Here is a 21340-nt window from a genome sequence, read left to right on the forward strand (position 1 = left end):
GGAAGAAGATGGATGCCAGAATAATAGGGGTGTAGGGAGAGATGGAAGGGAAATACAAGGAGAGAAGATGCCATATAGAAGGGGCAGAGAGAGGGTAGACAGTGGATGAAAGGAAGAGAGTTTCAAGACTATGAGGAAAGCAGAAACCAGAGAAGACAATGTAGAAAAAAATTATATTTATTTATTTTTTTGCTTTAGGGGAGATGCATCGCTGTTTCTGAGGTGTTGCATTGTATACAGAGTCCAGCTTCTTGGTAGTTCAATTTAACCTTTGTCTACGTTTTTCTATTTTATTCTCCCTTTTACAAAACTGTAGAGCGTTTTTTTTAGCACTGGCCATGGTGGTAATTGCTCAGAATTCTATGAGAGTCTGAACTGTTACCACCATAGCTAAAAACCACATTACAGTTTTGTAAAAGAGAGAGGGGTTAGTTTGTGATTACAAATTCCATATTAGGCGAAGGTGTGTTCGAAAGACATGGTTTTCAGTTAGGATTGACTGTGTAGGATTGATCTGTACTAGTCTGGCTTGTTTAGTTTTACAATGGGTGTATTGATGTACTGCTCACTGCACTATGTAAGATGCTGCCTTTTCCTAGGCACACTCTTGTGTGATGTGTGGATTGTTACTAAAAATCATGTTTTTCATACAGATGGGGGGTGTCATAAAATGATGGGCCTCGGGCGTCACATATGCTAGTTATGCCACTGCCTTCATAGTTTATATCTAATCCACAAGCCTGCTTTTAGGACATACAGGGTATGTATCCCTCTGATTCATGACAATTTCACTTCTCATGTTATCTTATTCATTCTTTTTATTATACAACTGCCCAGATAAGCATCATTCTTTGATGTGATTGGACCTTGAAAATTAGGGCATCAGTGTTCTCCCCAGAAATTTTTTACAGCCATGAAAAAACATTTGCTCCGTTTAGTGTGCCGGAGTTAAAAAAGTTTGAGAGACGCTGCTCTATACCATTTGAAAGAGGGCAAATATCTAATTATTCTAGAATTGGATACTTCTTAAATTTAATATATATATTATGGAACAAGTGTCAAACCTTAAGAAAGGCAGTCATATAGAGCATTGGAAAATAACTAATAATAATTAACTAATACAAATAGTACACATTTAGGGCTCCTTTTACTAAGCTGCGATAGCGGTTTTACCGCACGCTTAGCTCGTGTAGAATTGCCGCACATGCTAGACGGTTAGTTCTAGCCGTGTAGCGTGGCAATTCTGCACGCGCTAAAAACGCTATTGCAGCTTAGTAAAAGGTGCCCTTAATTTTCCCCACCACCAAATTTCCCTGTCCCGCCCCACCCGGCTACTTTTTCATGCCACCCGGCTGGAAAAAATTTCTGGGGAGAACACTGTTATGGTTAAGAATATACAAGTGATTTTGTATATTATAAGATATCATATTGTATACTTGTTAATTGAAGTGAAAATGAATAAAGAATTAAAAAAAAAAAAAAAGTTGGCAGCACTTTAATTATCTTAATTGTAGGATAAAGAGAGACCATTTAGTTTTTCTTTTATGCCATAATCCAAAATATCTCCCTTACAGTCATTCAGGGCTTAATTTCTAAGAAACAGCCTAGAACGCAGTTCCACTACTACTTTTCAGATTCCAGTGCAGAGGAGTATGCTATCTAGCTCCTCCTTTCCAGATGCCCTGCAAGGAATAGGAGGACAGGGAGCAAGCCTTAGAGCACAGCAAAGAACAGTGACTTTGATCCCCAATTCAACTCCTCTTCTCCTGTTTCTCTTGGCACCCTCCCCTTCCTTTTCTGTCTACAAATTAAGCCCTTAAGTCACCTAACTTCAGTGCAAATGAAATCTCACCAGTGAAAAGTTTCATAGCAGTCTGCCTCAGAGTAGTTGCCTTTTCACATTTAAACATTTTGGAGTACAGCAAATACCAAATACAATGGAATGTGAATTTTGAATAAGTTGTTTGCGACACAGGATCAATTTGTGTTTTGACTTTTATCATATTTTGTTTTACAAGCAAAGGAAAACTAGACTGCATGGAAAAGGAGCAAAAAAATGACAGCAGCAGCAAGCGTGGCAGAACCATTCATGTCCAATCACCTGTGACTGTCATCCAGCACCTCCAAGACTTGCTGATAAGCCCTACGAGTGGAAGACTGGATAAACGACAAAATACCACGAGCAGAGTAAAGATTAGCTCCATCTTCAGGTATCATTTGGGGTGGACAGACACGGGCCTGTTGCTGTGTTGGTGTCACACTGCTCATACCAGCGCAGCATATAAAGAGAGAAACAGGGCACTCAGATTAAAACAATGTTTTTTCTAGTCACCTGAAGCAAAACGACTCAACTGCAAGGATAATGGTATTGTTTTAAACAAAGCAAATTAATTTTGCATAACTGCAGAAGTTGGTCTTTTTGGCAATGTATGAATTACTAAATTTGTTTCTGTAAAAAAAAAAAATTGTCACACCATCCATTTTGATTTGTGAAGGCATAAACAAATGAAAAAAAATCAGATAACACAATACGATGGGATTTTATGGTGTGATGATGACTGATATAAAAACAAGAAATTGCATTAAAACAGACTACCACAAAACCTTTTAACCACACTTTTCTTTTATAAATAATAAATTATAATGCAATACATTATTATGCTTATTGAAATATCTGTAAGCAAGGGCATCAAAACTCTAGCTGCTGATGCTGTGTTGGGCACAATACTGGTAGGGCATAGCCCACCCCATTCCACTGCCAATGTCTGTAAGGAACATTTGGGCACCTGATTATTTGTGTGTACCATGTTATCACATGTCACATATCTTCTCTCTTAATTACGGAACAATTGTGCCCACTGGCAAATATTTTACTTTACTTAGGCTCCACAAAAATTCCATTCAGACTAAATTCATGAACTGAAGTCTCTTATTTGGATTAAAATCAGCAATGAGTGTTGAAGTCAGAGAGAGCTGTGCCGTTCTTAATACAGCCATTCTCAGAAGCCAAGCTGTCAGCGGTAAATGTTCTCAGCTTTCTCATGAATACTTGGCACGCAGTACACAGGTTAGTGTTGCAATTAGAGCAGCAGCAGTGCTAATACTAGAAACTATTATGAGTATTTTATGAAAGTCATAGAGATGCTTACATGATGCGTTTCTTAGTGGAAACAGAGGCCTGGAAACTTGCCTTTAACTCATGTTTTGGTACACAGCTTGATCCATGCCACCTTGAATGATAATTGTGGTCCTCTTTTAACATTTAGCTTGACAAACAAATGGGAGTGTTATACAAAGTAAAGCCAGAAATCTTCCATATAGAAAAGTAACCAGAACTACCAAGCACCGATTCCAGGACTACAGAAAATATATGCAGAAGACTGCAGTCTCTTATAAACAGATCATGGAATGTTGTAGCAAGGCAGACTATTCTTACTGAATTGATGAGCTTAAAATACCTACTGGAAAATAATTATAAAAATGTATTTTGATTTAATGGAAAATAGATTTTTATAACTTGCTTTTCATTTTGTGTTTTCTCCATTCAAAAGATCTGTAATAGCAATACTGTATTAATCTCTATACCAACTATTTATGGATTAGTAAATAAGGCCCATATTCTATAAATGGCACCAGTTTGTTAGGTGCTGGTAGGTACCCAAGCTAAGTGAAAAACACCATTTAAACAATGTTTTAAAACGATTTTCAAGGTGCAAGAATTGCACCTCCTTAGGCATTTTATAGCGCCTAATGCCACTATAGGCATAGCTAAAACCAGAAGTGGTGTTGTAAAGCGCCTATGGAGGCATGATTCACCTCAAAGGTAGGCCCCGGAAATGTAGGCCTTGAAAACCCTGACCTACTTTTCCAGCATCTTCCTTTGCCAAAGGTGCAATTCTCTAAACGGCACTGTTGCGTGATTGACTTGCAATCGGCAGTCACCAACAATGCTGCTGTTTAGAGAATCTGGCCCTAAGTGACTGAGAAAAAGTCAGGGATTTCAGGATAATATTTTCAGTCAATTCTAACCTTCAAAAGGAATGCCCTTCCATCTGACAATACCTACTTAATAATAACACTGACAGGGATGGTACTATGCAAAACTTTTTGGGCACAGTAATTCACCATCTGCCCCTTTGGGCTTTTGGTGAGCTATGCATTTGCAATTAATTCAGAATACTGCTGTTAGTTAAAAGTGGGAGAGGACAAAGCTTCTCTTAATTCAACTGCTCTTGCTTCAAACTGATTTGAGAGTAATCATTAAAATTTTAAGGCCCCTTTTACTAAACTGCGGTAGCAATGCTGTTGCATTAAATGCACTGAACTGCATTCAATTATCATGGGTTTTGGTACATTTACAAGGCAGCATCGCTACCACAGTTTTGTAAAAGGGGCCTGATGTTCAAAATTATAAAAAGGTTTGGCACAAAAACAGGAACTAAATTCACTGAAAGGATTATGGATTAAAGATTTCTTCAAGAAAAGAGTGCAGAAAAACAGTGACAAGGAAGCAGTTGCTAAAGAAAAGAGCACCTTCCCTGTGGAACCAAATTTTCCCATATTTCAAACTGAAAACTAGTTATAGCCAATGGCAAAAGATACTGAAGACTTGGGGGTCCTTTTATCAAGGCGCGGTAGGGGTTTAACGCGTAGAATACCGCGCGTTAAACCACCTGCCGCTAATGCCTCCATTGATGAGGCATTAGTATTTTGGCTTGCCGCGGGGGTTAGTGCTTGATGAAATGTCCAACGCGCTAACCCCCGTAGCGCACCTTGATAAAAGGAGTCCTTGGTTATTTGATAAGTTCTCAGCCCAGTTATGATTTTATATAGAATTCTAAGTGATTTTTCTTGGTCTGTTCTGTTGATTTAATGTGCTGTTTAAAAGAGGGAAGGGTTTTTTTTTATTTTAGTTTTCTATTGTAGCACTTTTATCGTAATAATCGATATTGATTTTTTAATTGTAATAATTTACATTAGATGTTATTATTAAATTCTAATATAATAGAGCCCTGTTCAGCTATGCACTAAAGAAAAGTTTCTTGCTTTAATAGCAATTGAATTTATAGAAAAAATTGAATGAAAATTAGAAGAATGCTAACTATTTGGTGGATGATGAAGGAAGACCAATGAGGAGGCTAGCTACATTAAACCTGAAATCTGAATGAAATAATATGGTTCAGATGTAGCCTCTGAGGTCTACCCTCCTTTCAAGTCTACTTAATATTATATTGAATAATATTAAGCTTCTGTTCAAAATATCATACTGAAGAAATATTGGAGAACTGATAATATTCATTGAAATTTAAAATAAAAAAATACTGATGTGAAGTTACTTTATGATACATACTGCATTATATATTCTAGCCACTGAGGTCAATAGATAACATATCAGAGAAGACTTTAATGATTTCAATGTGAAGAAGTTATTAGTACATAAAGTTATATATTGCTATATTCTATACATATCCTGATCCCTTTGATTGCATAATCCACCTAGAATTCATTTGTGTAACATGGAAGACAAATGTAAAATTAACTCAAAAACATTTCAGAATAAAATCTCTGCTGACCTAGCAAAGCAAATACTGATACAAGTATGGACAAAGATAGGAGCCTAAGAACAAAAGTCAGGGTTTTAAACACACATTTAAGACAATTACACTATATACAGTTCTTATTAAAAGAATTATGCAATATAATACTCATCTAATGTACAGGATTCAGTAAGACATCCACAACTTTAAAAAAACTGGTAGACGTAAGAAAAACAAAGAGGTAAAATAATTTTACCCAAGATGATTTGTACGAGTTTTTAGAATTTAAAAAGTCAGGCTGTTTCCCCAAGTTACATTGTACCTTATAAAAAAACTCTTCCTTAAACGGCTTAGGAATTTAAGGGTTTGATTTAATAAGATCATTCTTCTTCCGCAATCTGTGCCCATGACAGAAATTCTCAATACTGAAAGAGCTAAAAAGGCAGCATGCTTGCATATGCAACACCCTTCTTTAATGTGCAAAAGTAAAAAAAAAATAAAATGCAGCTGAAATATTCAACTTCATTCTTTATTCATTAGGTATCTGCCTCACAGCTTATTTGTTCACTTTGCCAGAGGAATACAGTCCTATCACATTATCCTACATGATATTATCTTTTATGGTTTTAAAGTCTGTAAAAAGGATGATATGGACATATGAAAGATGCCACAAACTCGTTTTCTGGCTCTTAACTATTCCCCTAGTTCATGTGTGTCAAACTTAATCACATAAGGGGCCAAAATCTAAAACACAGGCTAAGTCGCAGGCCAAATTTTTTATTACGATACTTAGGGCCTCTTCTATCAAACTGCACGTCTAGCAAACTGCACTGAATGGCCCGCATAGAGTTCCTATGAGCGTCAGGAGCAGCGCAAGCCATTCAGCACGGCTCTCTGCACTAAAAACTGCTAGTGCAATTTGACAGAAGAGGCCCTTAGTCTTATAGAAGTATAGGGTTCCAACCTCTCCAACCCCAAGCTGGCTCTATGATGTAAACAAAATAAATAAAAAAAGACTTTTCTTCTCTCGTTTAGGTCCTAATTCATGCTTGCTGTCTAACACCAGTTCTGACAGGATACACATTTCAAATCTGACATACTAAAATCACAAAATTAGAAAATAAAATTATTTTTTTCTACCTTTTGTTGTCTGGTCATTTTGTTTTTCCATCATCTTGGTCCCTGTTTCTCCTTCTGCTTTTTGTCTATCTTGTACTAATTCTCTTTCCAGTGTCTGCTGTCTATTTTTTCTCCTCTTCTCTCTTGCTCCATTCCCTCCTTATGCCCGTCTCCAATGTATTGATTCTTCCCATTCAGATTTCTTAACTTTTTCTTTTATTTTTTGCCTCTGTCCACTCAAATCTTGCTCTCTTTCTCACCCTTCTAAATTTTTGGCTACCTCTCAATCCTCCATCTCCTCTTAGTCCCTAGCTCTCGCATTTCCCATCTCACTCCTTTCCCAGCCTCCTATTTCCTTCCATCTATTCCCCATTACCACATCTCTCCTCCTCTCTCCCTGTGGTGCAACATCTTGCTCCCTCTCTTTTCTGTTGTTGTTCTTCCCTCCCCCCTTGATGCTGAACAATGAGATGGAAGGAAAAAAAAGAGATGCTGTGTCTCTCTCCCACCCCCAGACCTAACATTTTTCCCTTCCTTGCATCCCCAGATCCAACTTCTCTCTCTTTCTCTTCCAAACTACCTCATCCCAACTTTTCCCATGTCTGCTTGCCTCCCTCCCACAAGGTTTACCATTTCTCCCTTTCTCTTCCCAACAGTTCTCCCTTCAAAGTATCCCAGCCTCCTATTTCCTTCCATCTACTCCCCATTACCACATCTCTCCTCCTCTCACCTGTGGTCCAACATTTTGATCCCTCTCTCTCTTGTTCTTCTTTCCTTCCCCCCTTGATGCTGAACAATGATATGGAAGGGGGGGGGGGGGAAAGAGATGCTGCATCTCTCTCTCTCTCTCCCTTCCAACCCCAGGCCTAACATTTTTCCCTCCCTTCCATCCCCAGAACCAACTTCTCTCCCTTTCCCATCCCATCTCTCCCCCTGCCTGCCTACCTTCCCCCCCCAGGACCACCATGTCTCCCTTTCTCTCCCTTCAAGTATCTCTTTCCCTCTTCCTATACACCACCCAAGGTCCAACTTCTCTCCCTTCAGACCATTGCCCACCATCTCGCTCTCTGTCCTCTGTTTCTGGCCCCATAAGCTCTCCCCCCCCACACACACATCCAATCTGGCACTGCTTTTAATACCCTTTCTCATCGTACTTAAAAAAACCAACAGTTAATTCAAGAGGCTTCCTTGGCCCAGCATGTTAACCCCCTTCTCTCCACGCTGGTCCAAAGTCGCCCTCACCTTCTGTCATACTGAAAAATCTGCCGACCTCTGCAGTGATTCAGCAACATTGCCAGTGGCCTCCCTCCTGCTTTTCGTCTGCTGTGGTCTGTCTTCAATGATGCAACCTCCTGTTTCCGCCTGAGTGGACAACAGCAGACAGAAAGCAAGAAGGGGAGCTGTGGGTAATGTTGCTGCATCATTGCCGAGGGCAGCAGATTTTTCAGCATGACAGAAGGTAAGGACGACATTAGACCAGCGTGGAGAGAAAAGAGAAGACATGCTGGGCCACGGAAACTACTCAGAGCCTTGGAGCCGGGCCGTGAGAAGGGGAAGTTCCCGGACCATGATTCCAAGGCCAGGGTCACTACCACAAGTCACATAAAATGGCCAAGTGGACCAGATTCGGCCCGCAGGCCTTGTGTTTGACACATGTTCCCTAGTTAAATACTATTTTACCTTGAGTTTTTTAAATTTCATTATTCATGTAAAATGCTTTTGATTTTAACAGCTATATTTATGTGTTATCTACTCTTTGTCTTTTACATATTTATTAAATCCTGGAAATATTTCACACGTGACCAATCAAAATAGAATAGCATCACAAAAACTAACAATTACTAATGAACTGTTTCTGTAAAAAACCCAACCACTACTAAGGAAGTTGAGGTACCGGTAATAATAGCTGTAGTGGCCATATGACATGGAATAAAGCAACTGTTCTGAATATTCAGCTGTTGTCTCATCAAAGGTCAACGTGCTGGGAAAATCAAGTTAGCAACATATTGACTGGCAGTTTTCCAGAATTGCTAAATGGCCTTGGAAAACTCAGAAAGTCATACTGCTGGGAAAATAATGTCTTTTAATCTCCAACTCTCGAATGATTTCAAATAATCACTATCTATTATTGTCCTCAAAAGCAAGGAGTGTCAACATGTACCAGAATGAAATTATAACAGAATTATTTACTAATATACATAAAAATGACAGAATCCCTAAAGAAAACCCCATTATTCCCCAAAAAATCATAAAGCCAGCAAAGGTCAATGTGACAACAAAACTTTTCCGTCTCCATTTAAAATTGCATTGCAAAGCGAACAGACTGCCCCTTTTTGTAGTGCAAATGCACTAGCCCTCTAGTCATCCGGAAGAGAAATGATAATTGCTAAAGGTACTACAGGCTGTGTTTACAAATACAGAAGAAACAAGAGGAAATGTCTGCAACAACTAAGGCCTCTCGAAAAAGTATGGTTCTCTCCAAAGTTAATTGCACTTTTGTACATAACTTTCTGCACACCCACAGATTTAAACAGACTAGAAACCTTTTTTAAAGCCAAGAAAAGATAAGAATGAACTGCACTGATCATAAGAATTGCCATACTGGGATAGATGGAAGTCCATCAAGCCAGTATCTTGTTTCCAACAGTGGCCAATCCAGGTCACAAGTACCTGGCAAAATCCCAAGGAGTAAAACAGTTTCTATGCTGCTTATCCCAAGCTATCTCAATAATGGCTAATGGACTTTTGTTTTAGGAAATTAACCAAACATTTTAAAAACCCTGCTAAGCTAACTGATTTCTCCCGCATCGAATTCCAGAGTTTAAATTATACATTGAGTGAATAAATATTTACTGTGGTTTGTTTTAAATCTGGTTAGTAGCATCATTGCATGCCCCCAGTCCTTTTTTCCCCCCATATTTGTTTATAAGAATTGCAGCAAGGACAAATCAGCAAAGTATAGGGTCCAAGTAACAAAGCAAAAGAGTCCATGAGGATAGCATACATATGTACCACGGAAATCCACAATTAAAGCGACATCCATCAGAACATATCTAATACAATACCAGCATAAAGCTCCCATCAAAAGCAATAGAGAAAAAGATGAAAGAGAATTAAGCAAAGAAAGTGCAAATAGGGGAGCTATGTAATGTAGTAAAAGAAAAAGAGATCTGGAATCTAAGCTGCATTAATTTTTATATCATTGTACCAACCCACTAACACTCATACCAAAAAATAAACATCATTCATACTCTGACAATTCTATTTGAAAACACACCAAACATACTACCCCATACATCTCCAGTCATACTCTTACATGCTATGCCAGAACAGAAAATGAAAAGATTATTGCCTAGAGCAGTGTATCTCAAACTGTGTGCCTCCTACTATTTCAGGTGTACCACGGTACACTGGAGAGGATGAGAGGCGCTGGCACCAGCTGACTGCCTACAGAGGCACGTCCTGTAGGCAATCAGTGGGTGCCAGCACCTATCCTTCTTTCTGGTCCTCTTCCCTTCTGACACACCCTACAGGCGTCTCTGGGCCCACCTGGAGGGCCTTCACACACACGCAGACATTGACATTATGATGTCACACATGCGTGTGATGTCACCATGGCAATATCTGTGCACTTCCATGTGCCTCTAGCCACAGCCAGTACCTTTAGTGTGCCGCGGCTCGAGAAAGTTTGCGGGACACTGGCCTAGAGTGAGAGAGGGGGTAAGGTTAATACCTCATGCCAAAGGGACACACAAGTCAGTTTCTCCAATCTATTAGAGGTGTGAAACCATTAGGGAAAAAAGTTACTGCTTGATCTGATACCCAATATTGCAACAAAAGTTTATTTACTATAAGAAGCGCAAAATAAATGAATGTCCTGTAGGGAAGGGAAAAATTCCCACTCAATAGAACCCTCTGATCTCCCAATAGCAACAAATCATAATCCCATGGAATGGGATATTTCACAATACATTCAAGAAAAGGAAGAACCTGAAGGCACAATTCTGTGGTATAAGAGTACCAGAAGAAAGGTTACATTTGGTACATAAATTCTCCTCTACCCCTCAAGCTCAGTGTAATATCTTATATTGTTTCCTTAAAGTCAACCGAACCCACCAAAGTGCAAAGGTTCATAAAAAGTTCCAAAAACTTACAAGGATAAAATATGCATGAAAACATCCAAAAACCTGTGAGATATTGAGACAATGACAGCATGAAGTGCACCACACATCTAGTTGCAATTTAAAAAAAAAAAAAAAAAAATCAAAACTTGGAGGTAGGCCCAAAAATGGTTCGAAGGGAGTGTCCATTTAGACTATACTTGAGAGAAGGTGGGGAAAACACCACCCCCCAGATCTAATAAATATTTCAAGGTACCACAACCCTTCTGTGTTCAAAGCTGAAACCAGGACCATTCCACCCCTGAAGGAAAAAGTCTACATTCCCAACCAATTGCATAAATAAGGAAGCCTTCTGGGTTTTCAATTGTTTTTTGCGCCACCATTTCCAGGCTAATCAAATCGGTTTTAAGTAGTGCACCTTAGAAGTCACACAAGGGGTCACTGAAAAATTCAGATACAAGTTTGGAAATGAGTGAGAACATCAAGGCAGCCGCATTGTAAAGTCTGAGGCCCAGGAGACCTAGGCTCCCTATCAATTGGTCTAAGGCAAGTTTAGAATAACTGATCTGAGCAAATCTATTATGCCAGATAAAAGATGTAACGACAGGGAAAAAAGCACACTCGTCTTTATTAACAATCCAAAGGGGTATAGTCTGCAAAGGATACATTATTTTGGGCAGTAATATCATTTTAGTCAAGGCTATCCTGCCCCACAAGCCCAGAGGTAAATCCTTCCACTTAGCACATAAAGCTTGAATGGTCTCAATGTGATCCAGAACATTATACTGATACATAAGTTTAGGGTTGGCACTCAGATATACCTCCATGTATCTCATTGGCTTCCTCACAGGGGGAATGATAGGCCATTGTACCTGCTTTCATGTCCAGAGGATGCCAAAGGTAATAATTCAGACTTAGCACAATTGACCCACAATCCCGAGATTTTTCCATAGTGCTGCACGATCTCCAGAGCTCTAACCAAATGTAAATGTTCTAAATACAAAAAAATGTCATCTGCGAAAAGATTTATTCAGGTCTCCCGATTTCCTATTCTTATATCAGCAATTTGGGAGTCCTCCCAGATCTTAATAGCCAATGGCTCAATAGCAAGCAGGAAAAGAAGAGAGGATGATAAAGGGCAGACTTGTATGGTCCCCCGCGCAAGAGGGAAGGGGGTCAGTGAGTTTACCATTCACAAGCAGGCAAGCCCCTAGTCCTAGTAATTTTAGGAAGAGTAAACAAGTGATTTACATCTACCCTTTCCACTCCACTCAGTATTTATAGACATCTATTATCTCCCTTAAGCCATCTCTTCTCCAAACTGAATTAGCCTTTCCTCATAGGGAAGTCATCCCATCCCTTTTATCTTTTTATTGCTCTTCTCTGCACCTTTTCTAATTCCACTATATCTTTGTTAGATATAGTGACCAGAATTGCATACAATATTCGAGGTGCAGCCATACCATACAGCAAAGGCATTATGACATTTTGATCTTTGTTTTCCATTCCTTTTCTGAAAGAATGTTAGGAATGATTTGTTTTCTTAGCCACCGCTGCACACTGAGTTGAGGATTTCAACGTATCCTCAGTGATGACACCTAGATCCTTTTCCTGGGCAGTGACTTCTAACATGGAACTCTGCATCACGCAGCTATAGTTCGGGTTCCTCTTTCCTACATGCATCACTTTGCACTTGCTCACATTAAATGTCATCTGTCATTTTGATGCTCAGTCTCCCAGTCTCACAAGGTCATCTTGCAATTTTTCACACTCCTCTTGCGAATTAACTTTGAACAACTTTGTGTTGTCAGCAAATTTAACTATCTCACTAGTTATTCCAATCTCTACATCATTGATAAATTAATCAGGATTATGGGTTGTAGTATCTGCAACTAATACACCAAGAAGCAAAGGAAAAGAGTGAAAAAATTTGGAAAACTGAATGAAGGAGCAGAGAATACAATACCCCAGACTTCCACTCACATGGAATCATTTCTGACCAGCTGGCCATTTTGCCGGATTGCATTTTCACTCATGGAGCGTTCTCTCTTCAGTCGGCCCAATGCACGGATCTAAAGAAGAAACGGGTGGTAAAGTTCAGTTAGACACCAAGTTAATGAGGGAGAGAGAGAGGCTTGCTGAAAGGAAATGGTCATGATGTTCAAGAAGCATGGGAAGAACAATGAAAGACATGAGGCAGGTGTGCGCTTTTTGCGTGCCTACATGGTACCACGCTGCACTCCAAATGGCTGCCATGAGTTCTCGCGGCACTCATGAGAACTGACGGCAGCCATTCATAGTGCAACGTGGGACCAGGCAGGCATGCAAAAAGTGTGTGACTTCCTCGTGCACTGCTGTGCCGCTGCCAGAAGAGAGCAGGGGAACTGAGGCAGGAGTGTGGAAAATGCACTGGGAGCCGGGAGGCCAAAAATAAAAGTACACGGTATGTGTGTGTTAATAGTTGCTCCTTAAGACGCAACCTTATTTCCACCCCCTTTTTGGGGGTGGAAAAAGTGCGTCTTATGGAGCAAAAAATACAGTATATTATTTCAAGCTATGATACGAGTAAAGCAACTGAGAGCAGCTGATCTAATGGTTAAATGAAAATGTGATGTGCATTTGTTTGAAATAATACTTTTTTTTCTTTTTTAATGAAATAAGAGTTCAAGGCTATCCTGCTGCTGCTGAATACTACAATCAGTAATTCTCAGTATAGTTTGGAATTCCTGTGCTTTCAGGCGGATTTCTTGGGTCACCAAGCCGCACAGTGGTATAAATTGTTGTATGGGTATTTGAATAATAATAAAAAAAAACTGTCCTTAGGGATATTTGGAGCATTGAGCTTGGGCACCAAATTTCTGTCTCTTAAAGGCCACGTTTTTGGTCTTGGAGAATAAAAACTACAAGGGCAGCATCTATGAGACAGACTTGGTTTTTTTTGTTGCATAGAGCTTTTTGGACCCCAGTTTGTTTACAGAAGTTTGATAGCTCTAGGTCCAATAGATGCTGGCATTGTGGTTTAGAAGCTGGGACATTAGACCATTTAATATTTTTCTGTCCCTTTATAAACGCCTTTTGGAAGTTAATTTGGTCCCAAATTAATTCATTGTTAGAAAATCATGTTGCCCTTTCATATGATACTATATTATTTGGTACATCTATGAGATTCAAAAGCCAATTTCTGCAAATAATAATAAACTTTTATTTTTTCAGCAGATTACTGGAAATTGGAAAGATTACACTAAACTTAATTATACTTTTTGGTGGAATTCAGTATGTCATATCTACAAAATGGAGGGTGCTTGCCATGCAACAAGGAAATTATCATAAGTTTAAAAAGATTTGGGGGCCATTGATTATTTATTCTAATGATCAGACATCTTAAACACCTTAGTATTAGATAAGATATAGGTGGGGTGGAAGTGGGAAAGACAATAATTGATAATTGTTTATTATTAATATATGGGTGGGTGGGAAGGGATAGCAATGTTACTTACCGTAACAGTTGTTATCCAGGGACAGCAGGCAGCTATTCTCACTAGTGGGTGATGTTATCCGACAGAGCCCCGATACGGACGTCTCACAAGCATGTCTTGCTTGAAGAAACTCAGAAGTTTCGAGATGCCCGCACCGCGCATGAGCCAGTGCCTTCCCGCCCGATGGTCCAGGCGTGTCTCCTCAGTTCAGGTAGCTAGCAGAGAAGCCAACCCGGAGAGGTGGGTGGGACGTGAGAATAGCTGCCTGCTGTCCCTGGATAACAACTGTTACGGTAAGTAACATTGCTTTACCCCAGGACAAGCAGGCAGATATTCTCACTAGTGGGTGACCTCCAAGCTAACCTCAATGGGATGGTGGGAGAGTTGGCAACTTAGGAGAATAAATTTTGTAACACTGTTTGGCCAAACTGTCCATCCCTTCTGGAGAAAGTATCCAGACAATAATGGCGTGGCTTGGACGCGAACTCGGATGGTTGGATAAACGAGTAGCTCCACATAGACAAGCATATATATAAGAAATACTACCAATATTTTTTAAGAAATTACAAAAATATAATACAACATGACTTCTACTAAACAAAGTAAAGCTGATTTGGGAGCCGGAATATCTGGAAGCAACAAGAGGTCGAAACCTGAGCCAGGTACACCCTCTAAAACCCCGCTGCCAACAGAAAAAACCTCGACGTTATGGAAGAACTGAGACAAATCAAAGAAATTGTCTTAGATAGTAACAAAAAACTACAAAAAGCGATAGAAGAAGCTGCAATACTTACTAAAAGAGTAGACATGACAGAAAACAGAATTTCAACATTGGAAGATAATACAGAACAATTAAACATAGATATGAGTCACAGCAAAATTATATGGAAAGAAGTGACAGAAATTTAAAAAAATCTTGAAGACAGCCGGAATCGCGAACGAAGGAATAATTTGAGAATAATTGGATTACCGGAAGGAGTGGAAAAAAATGATCCGATTGCCTTTCTGGAAAAATTTCTACCTAAAATATTGCCACTAAAATTTAAAACAGAACTAGAAATAGAAAGAGCACACAGGATTCCAACACAAAGAAATAACACTCAAACGGGACCGAGAACTTTAATATTTAAACTTTTAAGGCATCAACAAGCAATTGAAATATGTCAACTTGCCAAGGAAAACAAGAATCTAAAATGTCAGGACTCAAAAATACACATTGTCCCAGATTTTGCGAAAGAAACAGCAACAAGAAGAAAACAATTTTTGGACATGAGACCACAACTAAGATCATTAGGAGCTAGATTTGGGCTCCTTTACCCAGCGGTAATGAAAGTTACTATCGCTAACAAAACTCAAAACTTTAATGACCCCAGAAAATTACAGGAATTTTTAAATCAACATGAACAACCAATGACAATATAAGGATAAAGATGACTACTTTATAAAAATTACAAATTATATATACTTATAGGATTGACAAAACTTTAATAAGAAAATTAAAAAAAAAAAAAAAAAAAAAACTTCGGTTGAGAATTGGAACTTTCAGGGCAACGGAAGAGGAATACACGAGGATCAGATTAAATATTTGAATAACAAATAACATTCTAGTTAAGAAGCAGAGAAGAAATAAAAATCCGAAGAAATACACAAGATTCAATTCTAGAATTTTAAACGGAACAGACTTACATGCAGAAAAGCGAAGTGGACAGAGATCCATCTTGAATGATGACAAAGGAAGATTTCCTCTACAAAAGACTAAGAGACGTACTGATTGGACAGAAAATGCTAGGGGTGGAGTAAAGAAGGAAATGAGAGCCTTCCTTCAATCACAATGATGCTTTTAGTGATAGAAGGATAACATAATATGATTGGTTCAATCGAGCTATTTCCTGTGGAAGGCGGTGCTTCCGGCTAAACTTGCGTTTCAAATATATAATACTGCGTTTCAAATACGCTAAAATAGGAAAATAAAATAAAAAGATCTTAATTTGAGACGCAAGTTTCCCTAATAAGTTTTAAATTTGTTTTGTTTTGGGGATTCTATTGAGCCTCATGTTTGTTCTTCATACAGAAAAAGTGTAACTGATGGTAAAGAAAAATACTGATGATTTAGAATAATAATAATGATATATAAGGTGAATATCTTTTTGATCTCAAATATTTTTAAATATTTTTAAAATAGGAATATATGTAAAAAGATATTGGAGAATATTTAAATATTGATCTTAATAGATTGTTTCATCATATATAATAATAATATATACAAAGATTTATATAATATGATGATATATTATATATTAGATGTTATATATATATATAAATTATTTCATTGAAATAAATCAGCCATATAATTTAAAAAATATTCAAATATGGATAAATAATCTTTTATATTAATATTAAAAAAAAAAAAAATGACCAAAGTTTTTAATAAGCTCCTTTGATTTAAAAAAAAAAAAATCTAAGGTAGTAATTTTGATAAATTATTAATAGCTTGAGGGAGTTATTTAAATCTAACCTCAATCTGCGTATCCAAGTTTTCGTAATTAATAAGGGAGGGAAGGGTGGGATGGGAGGGAATAGAGGGGAATTATATAAGAAAATAAGGGATTTAGGGAGGGGAAAGGATATAAAATATTTAAAAGATTGGGAAAAATTTTTCTTAAAATTATTTATTGTATATTATCCAAAAAAAATTTAATAAAATAAATGGATTTTAAAATAATGTCCTTGAATGTTAATGGTCTAAATCATATGATAAAAAGGAAAAAAGCTCTATCATTTTTAAAGAGGCAAAATACAGATATATGCTTTATACAAGAGACCCACCTTTCACATATTGAATCTAATAAGCTGGAAGGAGGTTGGGTCAAACACTGTTTTTTCTCACCAGCTATAGGGAAAAAAGCAGGTGTTGCTATTCTAATTAATAAAAAATGTTCTGCTTCATTCAAATTAAAAGCTTCAGATATTCATGGAAGATGGGTAATAGTGGAAATGAATATGGGAAATACTACCATGATGTTGATTAATATATATGCCCCTAATTCGAACCAAAACGAATTTTTTAAAACCCTTCAACAACTGATCTTACCACTGGCTACTTCAAATCTAATAGTAGCAGGGGATTTCAATGCTGTAATGGATCCTTTATTAGATAAAAACCCAAGTAGAGTTATGAAATCTATGGGATTAGAAAATTTGATACAATCTTGCGATTTAACAGATATCTGGAGAATACTTCATTTTAATGATCGGGAATTTTCTTTTTGTTCTCATGTTCACAATTCTTTTTCAAGAATAGATTATATATTTATTTCAAATCATCTAGCACAGCAAGTGACACAAGCTGCCATTGATCCTATTATTTTATCTGATCATGGTGGAGTATGGATCAAAATTAAAATTATAGATCAAAATAATAATAGACCAATTTGGAAGTTAGATAATACATTGTTGGCTGATCCAATTTTTTGTGAAAATCTTTTAATAAAAATGAAAGAATTTTTTCAAATGAATGATAAAGATGAGATTAATAGAGAAATTTTATGGGATGCCTTTAAAGCATCAATTAGAGGACAAATAATTTCCTATTCGGCTTTTCTTAAAAAACAAAATAAAAAACAATTTTTAATTTTAGAAAAAGAGATTAAAAATTTGGAATTAAAACTAATAGAAAAATGGGAATATTCAATTCAACAAGAATTATTAAAACTAAAAGTTAAATATAATGAAATCTCATCTAAAATGATTAGGAAAGATTTATTCTCTCAGCAAACATTGTATTATGGTAACTCAAATAAGTCGGGAAGAATATTAGCAAACTATCTTAAAACAAAAAAAAGGAAAACAAAATTAATAGCTATAAAAGATGAAAATGGAGACACATTTACACAAATTGAACCTATATTAAAACAATTCCTAAAATTTTATAAATCTCTTTATTCTTCCGAGACTTATATAAATAAAGAAAAAGATGGTTTAGAATTTTTGAAAATGTTAGAGGGTCCAAAAATTCCTGAACATATAAAACGAAGTTTAGAAGAACCAATATCACTAAAAGAATTAGGAACAGCTTTGAAATCCCTTAGAGTTGGATCCGCTCCAGGTGGTGATGGATATACAGTTGGATTCTATAAAACATTTCAAAATTTTTTACTACCCTATTTACTAAATCTTTATCAATATCAACTAAATAAAGGTTGTATTAAAGGCACTATATCAGAATCTTTAACTATTGTTTTGCCAAAACCTAATAAAGATCCCACTTTGGTCTCAAACTATAGGCCAATATCTTTAATAAATGTAGACGGAAAATTGTTAGCAAAAATACTTGCGTTAAGATTGGCTAATGCTCTCCCCCACATTATAGGTATGCATCAAACAGGATTCGTTGCTCAAAGACATTCATCTCACAATACCAGATTAACATTCCATATGCTATATTTAACAAAGAAAATGAATGAGCCTACTTTTGCTGTTTCATTGGATGCAGAAAAGGCTTTCGATAGAGTAGAATGGCCTTTTATGTATCAGGCAATGGAATGGTTTGGTATAAGTCCTGGATTCATACAAATGATACAAACATTGTATAGCTCCCCTTCTGCAAGATTATATATCAATAATACTTTTTCAGAAAAATTTAATCTACAGAGAGGAGTTAGACAAGGATGTCCCTTGTCTCCTTTGCTGTTTGATATTGTTTTAGAACCCTTAATATTAGCTATCCAACAAGCAAAGGAGATACAAGGTATACCTCATTCAGACAGAGAATATAAAATATCTGCTTATGCAGACGATTTATTATTATATTTGAGGAATCCAGAATCTACCATTCCATATCTACTTGAACTAATTGAGAAATTTGGAAGTTTTTCAGGATATAAAATTAACTGGAATAAATCAGAAGTTCTTCCTCTAAATGTATATTGTACAAAAGGTTTATTTGATACATTCTCTTTTGTTTGGAAGGAAGAATCTATTAAATATCTTGGAATTTGGATAACAAAAACAGTAGATGAAACAATGAAAATTAATGAAAAATGTCTAATACAGAAAGTGACAGAAATGTGTGAGCAATGGAATCCTTTACATTTATCTTGGTGGGGAAGAGTACAAACCGTTAAAATGATGATTTTGCCTGTAGTTTGCTACCAAATGGGGATGATACCAGTTTTCTTTCAAGAATCTTTCTATACAAAATTAAATAGAATTTTGACAAAATGTATTTGGCTTAATAAAAAACCAAGAATTGCTTTAGTGTCGTTGCAAAAACCAATTAAGGAGGGAGGGGTAAATTTTCCCAACTTTTATAGGTATCATCAAGCCTATATTTTACATCATGGTATGTATTGGATCCTCCCAGAGCCCACTGATAATATTCCAGACTGGTTCTGGCTGGAATGGAGACTTATATTTCCATTACGTCTTAGTCATGTAATTAGTATCAAAATGCCAAAGTTATACAAAGATCATAAAATATTTATGGATACCTGGAAAACTCTAAGATACATAAGTAATTTAACTCAAATTCCAATTAGTAAATCAACTACTCAAACAATATGGCTAAACCCCAAGATCAAAATTGGCGGTTTTAAAGTCATCTGGAAACATTGGATGACAGCAGGCATTCGTATTTTAGATGATGTAATAAAAAATGATAAGTTGCTGGAGTTTTCACAATTGCAACATAAATTTGGTCTTAATAAAACACAATATTTTAAATGGTTGCAATTGAAGCAATCTATTCAGGAAGGGTTCCCTGAATGGAAAAACCTTGCTAAATATCACAGTTTAGAATTCTTATGTTTCCAGATGGACTCAATAGGACATAAAGCCGCACAGTGGTATAAAATAATATCTGGATTTATAAATAAAAAACCAAAAAATGGTCTTAGAGACATTTGGAGCATTGAGATAAAACACCAAATTAGTGCATCTCAATGGCCACGACTTTGGTCTTGGAGGCTAAAATGTACGGTATCAGCATCTATGAGACAAACTTGGTTTTTTCTTCTTCACAGAGCATTTTGGACCCCTGTTCGTTTGCAAAAAATAGATAGCTCAAGGTCTAATAGATGCTGGCACTGTCATATTGAAATTGGGACATTAGATCATCTTTTATTCTTTTGTCCATTTATCTTATCATTCTGGAAATCAATTTGGCCCCAAATTAATAGAATATTAGAAAATACAGTAGCTTTGACATATGATACTATATTATTTGGAACAACCATGAGAGCAAAAAGCCAAATTTCATCAAGTAATAACAAACTTTTATTTATCCTAACTGGAATAGCAATACAACAAATCACATTCAATTGGAAACAACATTGAATTATATGTTCTGGTGGAATTCTGTATGCCATATATACAAAATGGAACTCGCTATTGCAACACATAAAGGATATATGAATAAATTTCAAAAAATATGGGGACCATTAAAAGATTTTTGTAAAGAATGATAAATTTTCCCATGAATAGAATTTGAAAAATCTGAAGACCGTTAACAGATTTCTTTAATGAATGATTAATTTTTCCCAAGATAAGATATTTGAATAGAGGGGAATGGGGTGGGCTTTTAATTCTGATTATTACATACTAATTAATATTTGAATGAATTTACAATAAAATTGATTTATGTATTATTGATTGGGAGGGAGGGAGGGAAAGGGGATTAATATATCCAATAAGAATTATATAAATTTAGATTTCATTGCATAATATTATAACTTTATATAATATTAAATTTCTAATGAAATGTTAAATTTGATATTAATATATGAGTTAATCAAGTGTGTATATTCAAATTTCTAATGAGTTTATTGAAACACTTGTTGTAACATAAGAAAATGAATAAAGATTTATAAAACAAAACAAAAAACACTGTTTGGCCAAACTGTACATCCCTTCTGGAGAAAGTATCCAGACAATAATGAGAGGTGAATGTATAATCCGAGGACCAAGTGGCAGCCTTACAAATCTCCTCAATCGGTGTCGATCTGAGGAAGGCTACAGAGGCTGCCATTGCTCTGACCTTATGGGCTGTGACCTTACAGGGAAGGGGTAATCCAGCCTGGGCATAGCAGAA

At 36.7% G+C, this 21340-nt stretch overlaps 2 protein-coding genes across 13 annotated transcripts in view; one reads left to right on the top strand and one right to left on the bottom strand.

Annotated features, from left to right (window-relative positions):
* The window catches only part of RHBDD1 (rhomboid domain containing 1), a 157749-nt gene extending 155467 nt beyond the window's left edge, over nucleotides 1-2282 (top strand). The window contains exon 8 of the mRNA XM_033958650.1: nucleotides 2019-2282. The gene's annotated coding sequence lies outside the window, so the exon portion shown is untranslated. The remainder of the gene's footprint in view (nucleotides 1-2018) is intronic.
* The window catches only part of MFF (mitochondrial fission factor), a 64346-nt gene that overhangs the window by 33445 nt on the left and 9561 nt on the right, over nucleotides 1-21340 (bottom strand). For 9 of the 12 annotated variants that reach the window (XM_033958642.1, XM_033958641.1, XM_033958634.1 and 6 more), the window contains exons 4-6: nucleotides 12761-12849; nucleotides 3150-3230; nucleotides 2102-2260 (exon numbers count right to left, since the gene is read on the bottom strand). In XM_033958642.1, coding sequence (XP_033814533.1) covers nucleotides 2102-2260; nucleotides 3150-3230; nucleotides 12761-12849 — 329 coding nt within the window. The remainder of the gene's footprint in view (nucleotides 1-2101; nucleotides 2261-3149; nucleotides 3231-12760; nucleotides 12850-21340) is intronic. The other 3 variants (XM_033958645.1, XM_033958646.1, XM_033958638.1) reach the window with 2 other exon arrangements.

This window comes from Geotrypetes seraphini, chromosome 9, assembly GCF_902459505.1.
Source record: "Geotrypetes seraphini chromosome 9, aGeoSer1.1, whole genome shotgun sequence".
Lineage (NCBI taxonomy): Eukaryota > Metazoa > Chordata > Amphibia > Gymnophiona > Dermophiidae > Geotrypetes > Geotrypetes seraphini.